General features: G+C 37.2%; 1 protein-coding gene across 1 annotated transcript; it reads left to right on the top strand.

The window, feature by feature from the left end:
• Window positions 1-880: 880 nt before the first annotated feature.
• On the top strand, window positions 881-3908 carry LOC143593232 (callose synthase 10-like). Its single transcript, XM_077072924.1, has 9 exons — window positions 881-1027; window positions 1137-1250; window positions 1338-1426; window positions 1711-1863; window positions 1958-2060; window positions 2149-2268; window positions 2383-2433; window positions 2785-2967; window positions 3675-3908. Exons 1-9 carry the CDS (start codon window positions 989-991, stop codon window positions 3906-3908), a joined length of 1086 nt encoding a protein of 361 aa, XP_076929039.1. The 5' UTR covers window positions 881-988.
• Window positions 3909-6198: the final 2290 nt, after the last annotated feature.

The raw sequence follows: 6198 nt of genomic DNA, 5'->3' as shown, positions 1-6198 counted from the left end.
TAAGACCTTGAAGTTTAACAGCCTGGACTTGGGAATCTCCTTGAAATTCCATTTTTAAAATCTCCCATGTCTCTTTAGTCGTTGAGGCAGCAGCAATACGTGAGAATAAAGAGTCATGCACAGCTTGTTGTATTATTGACATAGCATGTGCATCTCTGTTTTGAGCATTCTTCAATTTGCCTAGATCTTTCTCTGACTCATGAAGACCTTCTTGTACAAAGTCCCATAGATCGCGCGATCATAATATCGTCTTCATATGGATGCTCCAGTACTCATATCCTCTCCTTTGAACACTGGGATTGGAGTTGGAGCTATGGGTTGATATTGGTTTGTTCGGCCATGAAGAGAATTAGGGTTTAAACGAATTAGGGTTTGAGAGGAAGAATGAGTTAGGGTTTCTGATGAGGGTGATTGATAGAGCGCTGGTGTTCTGATACCAATCTGAAGGTATTAGAAACAGAATAACAAACTAAACAAGAAATTGAACAAGGCTTTTTAATTATCAGTAAACTGAAGCAAGATTGCATACATACGAATGAAAATAAAACTCTCATAAATAGAGAGAGATACATAACAGATCTGCCCTTAGGAATCGGACTCAACTAGAAGACAGAGTTTACAGCAGACTTATCAAAAATTAAAAAACAAACTTAACGTTACAAAGCCTTGTAAAATAAAAACGTGCATGGATCATTTTTCATCATACAAGTGAGCAACAATTTATGGTGATCTAAATTGAGTGTTCTGTTCTTTTGTTTCATTCAGGCTTAGTTTTGTTTATAAGTAATATAGTTTGAGAAATATCCAAGTAAATAATATTACTTTTATAGTTTTAGTATAAACGCGTTATTGTATCTTAAACTTTCAGGCGTTCTCGGGACTGGATCAAGGGATAAGTCGTAGATACTTGTCGCTCGACAATCCTGCGTATAATGCAGTTTTGAATGCTCAATTTTTAGTCCAAATTGGAGTTCTTACTGCTGTTCCAATGATTATGGGATTTATACTAGAACTTGGCCTATTCGAGGTTTGTCAACAGATTATAATATTATTAATACCAGTCGAATTACGTTAATTTCAAGATTATGTTGAGTTCCCAATGAGACAAGTTTGATTTTATGGTGATTTTTTTGCAGGCTGTTTTCAGCTTTATTACAATGCAACTTCAGTTATGTTCTGTATTCTTCACATTCTCATTAGGAACCAGAACTCATTATTTTGGACGTACAATCTTACATGGTGGAGCTAAGGTATGTAAAACTGTCTTATTTATTTACATGCGAAAAATTCAATAAAACTTGTTTTTGCAAGTTACGCCTTTTGTTATTATTCCACAGTACCGATCAACTGGCAGAGGATTTGTTGTGCAACATATCAAATTTGCTGAGAACTACAGGCTCTACGCAAGAAGTCATTTTGTTAAGGCGTGCGTATTTTCCCTTTTTTTATCAAATTACGAAAAGTTAGTAACATTTTCACTTAAAAATGAAAAAGAAAATAAAATCAGAGAATGTTTGGTTTTTTCTTATTAATCATAACGATAGAATCAGGACTGTAAATACATGGGAGCATTATTAAAGCCTCAAACACAAAAGGCCTATCGATAACTAACTGGATAGACCAAAACCAAAATATATAATATAAGATAATCTTGATATAAATGTATTAAAAATATTAATGTTGTAAAAAATATTTGAAATTGTTTGACAGGCTGGAAGTGGCGTTGCTTCTTATTGTTAATATTGCTTATGGGTACTCTCAAGGAGGCGGTGTTTCATTGCTGACACTCACCAGTTGGTTTCTTGTGATTTCATGGCTGTTTGCTCCGTATATTTTCAACCCGTCTGGTTTTGAATGGCAGAAGTATGTTATTAATGCTTCTTTTACTTCTACTGTTGATTGTAAGAATCTGTGTATAAAATGGCATCTTATCTTACATTATATGCTATGTGAGCAGGACTGTGGAAGATTTTGATGATTGGATTGATTGGCTTTCGTATAGAGGCGGAGTCGGTGTTAAAGGAGACAATAGCTGGGAGTCATGGTGGGATGAAGAACAGGTTTGTTATTACATCATTATACTCGCACATGTTCTTGATTTTCTAAAAACCACAATGCATATTATGAAGTTCCTCGTTTGATTCACAGGCACATATCCAAACACTTAGAGGGCGGATACTGGAAACTATCTTGAGTTTAAGGTTTTTCTTGTTTCAGTATGGAATAGTTTACAAACTTGAGCTCACCGGAAAGAGTACATCTTTTTCGGTATAGTTTTACAGTATGCTTTAATTCAAGTTCAATTCGCGTCATGTACTATTAAATTGCTAGCTTATAGTTGGATATATAGAAAGATTACATTTATCTTAAATCTTTAACCAGGTTTATGGATTCTCATGGATGGTGTTGATTGGAATTATCTTGATATTCGAGGTTTGTATTGTATTGTATTGTATTGTATTGTATTGTATTGTATTGTATATCTCTCTTTTGTTTATTATTATGGGGAAAGTTAACATATAAGTGAAATTAACGTGCTAATTGTGGGAACCAAGTAGAGCAACTATTTATACAAGTAGAATAATTATTTAATTACATCATAGAGTAATTATGTAATTACTCTATGATGTAATTACATAATGACTATACTTGTTTATATAGTTGCTCTACTTGATTCTCACAATTAGCACATTAATTTCATTTGTATTGATCCAAAACATATTATTCTTCTGTTAATTGCTCACATGATTAAACTGTGAACATTCATTGTGAATTGATTTGCAGATTTTCACTTTTAACTCAAAGCGATTGAACTTCCGGTTATTTGTGAGATTCGTTCAAGGGGTTATAGCTCTGAGCCTTATTGTTGCGTTTATCCTCATCCGCGTATACACAAAACTATCAGTCCCAGACTTATTTGCCAGCTTTCTTGCTTTTGTGGCTACTGGTTGGGGCATACTATCTATAAGTTTATCAAATTCCATTTATTGTGCTTGCTTCATAATTTATCATTAATTATTATTAGAGTGAACTGCGGTTTCGTCCATGTGTTTTGTCTAAATTTGTGGTTTTAGTCCAATAGTTTCAAATTTGCGATTTTCGTCAATGTTGTTTCATTTCACTTGCAATTAAACCCGACCTCACTAACCCCGTTAAGCCTGGTCATTTAATCCATCAGCGTGCCCCGGCCCTCACATGTGGGTTAATTTTTTCATTTTTCTCCCCAAATAAACCCCAACCCTAATTCGCAAGCCACCTCACGGGAGGGGGTGGGGTGTATTCGGGAAAAAAGGACAAAACTATGAGGGGCACACTAATGAGTTTAACGATCAAACTTAACGGCATTGGTGTGTTCGGGTTTAATTGCAAGAAAAATTAAACCAGATGGACGAAAATCGCAAATTTGAGACTATTTGACTAAAACCGCATATTTGAACACACCACAGGGGACGAAAAACACAGTTTACTCTTATTATTATTATAAAGTAGTTTACTCTTATTATTATTATAAAGTATTGACAATGTTTTGATATACAAATAGAATAAAATATGAATACATAGACCATAATTTCTCATCCCTTTTATCAATATGCAAAGAAAAACTTACTATTCAATATTCGTTTGGCCTTAGGATTTATTTTATATTTTTGGTGATGATGAACATTGAACAGTTGGCATTGCCATGGAAACGAGTTGTTAAGTATTTGGGACTATGGGATTCAGTGAGAGAATTTGCAAGAATGTATGATGCGGGTATGGGCTTCATAATTTTCACACCAATTGCTATCTTATCTTGGCTCCCGTTTGTCTCCACTTTCCAGTCCCGTCTTCTGTTTAATCAAGCGTTTAGCCGCGGTCTCGAGATCTCTCTTATCCTAGCTGGCAACAAAGCTAATGTTCAAGCATAGTTTTATCGGTACATGGATCGCACTTAACACTTCGATGTGTAGCTTTCTTGTAAACTTTGTATTATATTTATGTATTTGATGTAAATGAGGAAACGAGACGGTTATTTAGGGGATTTATGTGAATATTTTGGTGAGATAAGATTTTATTGTTTACATGCAGCCATGCACGTTTAAAAAACCGTTTGGTTTTAGTTTCTTGGTTTGAGTTCTGCTTGGGATCTTTTGGTTTTACCGTTTGTGCTTAAAGATTTTTAGCCTATAATAATGAATTTGAGTCTAAAATCCTTTTTATAATTAATAATTAATTATTTATTATACACAAGATAATATACTTGTGAAATGTTATATGGCTGTATCAGAGGCCTAGACCGGGCTGATCGATCATATCCCCATTCTCTTGAGTTCATGTTATAATTTACTGGATTATTGTATATACAAGTTGTCACGTATTTGCCTATGCGATACTAAGATGTTCTGATCCTGTAAAACAATTCAAGAAAAACAACAGCACAAAATGAGAAATATTGGCCAAAAGTTAACAGAATAATGTGAAAGCAACGGGTGGTGTAGTCCTAGTGATACGACTCTTTGGATGATGAAACTTACACGAGGCCCGATATTTGCAGTCTCCGGTTTTCATAAAGTAACTACAATCATGTTGCCTGGGTCTCTTCTCTTGGGATACTATGAGACTATAATAGGTTGTTGATGATGTGTGTACAATGTACATGTTTGTATCACTTGGTAGATTGTTCAGGAAAAAAGCTGGTGGTATAGGTAGATCGCGCTCTGAACTTATACTAACTGGACTAGGATTAGGATCCCATATTTGTAGGACCCGTTACGAATGTAGTAAGAAGACACATGTACTTAAGTTGGAGGCATCATAGATAGAGATGAAGATGCTAAAGTGGAAGTGTGGGCACATAAGGTTGGACCGAATAACAAATTAGGTTTTTTTGGGAGAGACTATGGGTGACAAGCACATTAGATAAAATAATAGAGGATAGATTGAGATGATTTGGCTATGTGAAAGGGAGGCGGACAAATGACTCACGTTAGATACTTAGATCAATGGACACCCTCACTATAGAGGGGAGGAGCAGTAGTGTAGACTCAAATTAAGTTGGGATGAGAGGACTAGGCGTAATTTGCTATACTTACGTCTCTCTGAGGACATGATTGAGGATATAACTTCTTGATCGATTTTAAAGTAACAACGAAACAACAATTTTAAAATTGAAAACGAACAAAATAAGCATAACAAATCTAATTTGCATTACGGGTTCGAAAAAAACCAAACGAGTTCGGGAAAAAGAAACATCAAACAAAAACAAATCTAAAATGCAGCGCCACCTGCGTCGTCATCGCTCACATCCTTGTCGAAACGTGGCGCTGGTGCTGTGCACTGGGCTCCATGATGCTGGACAGACATATACCCAACCATCCAGGTCATCTGACTATAATGTTGTGACACATCACGCTTTACTCTCCGTAGCCGGTACACGGAACGTGCTGCGGGTGCTGATGTGGTGGCTGTTATGAACACTATAAATTAACGTTAATAACACGAAGATACAAAAAAAATAATGATAAAATAGAATGTACCTAATCACTGTCCTCGCCCTCACCGTCCGCATTGTCAACCCCGGCGTCCTGAATATGCACCTTCGGCTCCTCGATTGGCGGAGGCTCAACAAGTGGGACCTCGACGTACGGGGGAGCATGTAGATCAGGTGATACGCATGCCGTGTACCTGTGAACAGCCCAGCTCTCGCGGGCGAATCAGCGGCTAATTGGGTAGGGTATCCAGTCGGTCCTCGTAGCCCAAAGCAATCGCAATCCGCGTAACGTATGTGCCACCGACCAACGACCCGCGGCCCTGTCTGTGCCAGTAAATGGCAAAGTAGCTGCCGAACGCGCGAGCTAGGTTGCAGTGTCTCCCCGTAAGCATGTATCGCAAAAAAAAAAAAAAACAGGTCACGGAGGTTGCAGTGATTTGCCCCTGGTGACGCTGTATGGTCTGAGCGATAAGCCTGTGTAGATACCTGTACAAAAATACAATACAATATTATATTATATTATATTATATTATATTATATTATATTATAAACCTGTGCAACGGGTCCCTGATGGATGAGACTCGGGAGTCTGGCCAATTGGCCTACCGACGGCCCAGACTCCCCCTGATGGATGAGACTCGGGAGTCTGGGCCGTCGGTAGGGATCATCGTTAATCGCCGTCCAAAAACGCTTCAACAGGTCATCTAGTTTATCGTGTATGCTCTCCG

This window comes from Bidens hawaiensis, unplaced genomic scaffold (assembly GCF_021521415.1).
Source record: "Bidens hawaiensis isolate Kalapana, Puna unplaced genomic scaffold, B.hawaiensis_p1.1 tig00041862_1, whole genome shotgun sequence".
Classification (NCBI taxonomy): Eukaryota; Viridiplantae; Streptophyta; class Magnoliopsida; order Asterales; family Asteraceae; genus Bidens; species Bidens hawaiensis.
Note: the sequence above shows the minus strand (reverse complement) of the source record. Positions and strands in the feature narration are given on the sequence as shown.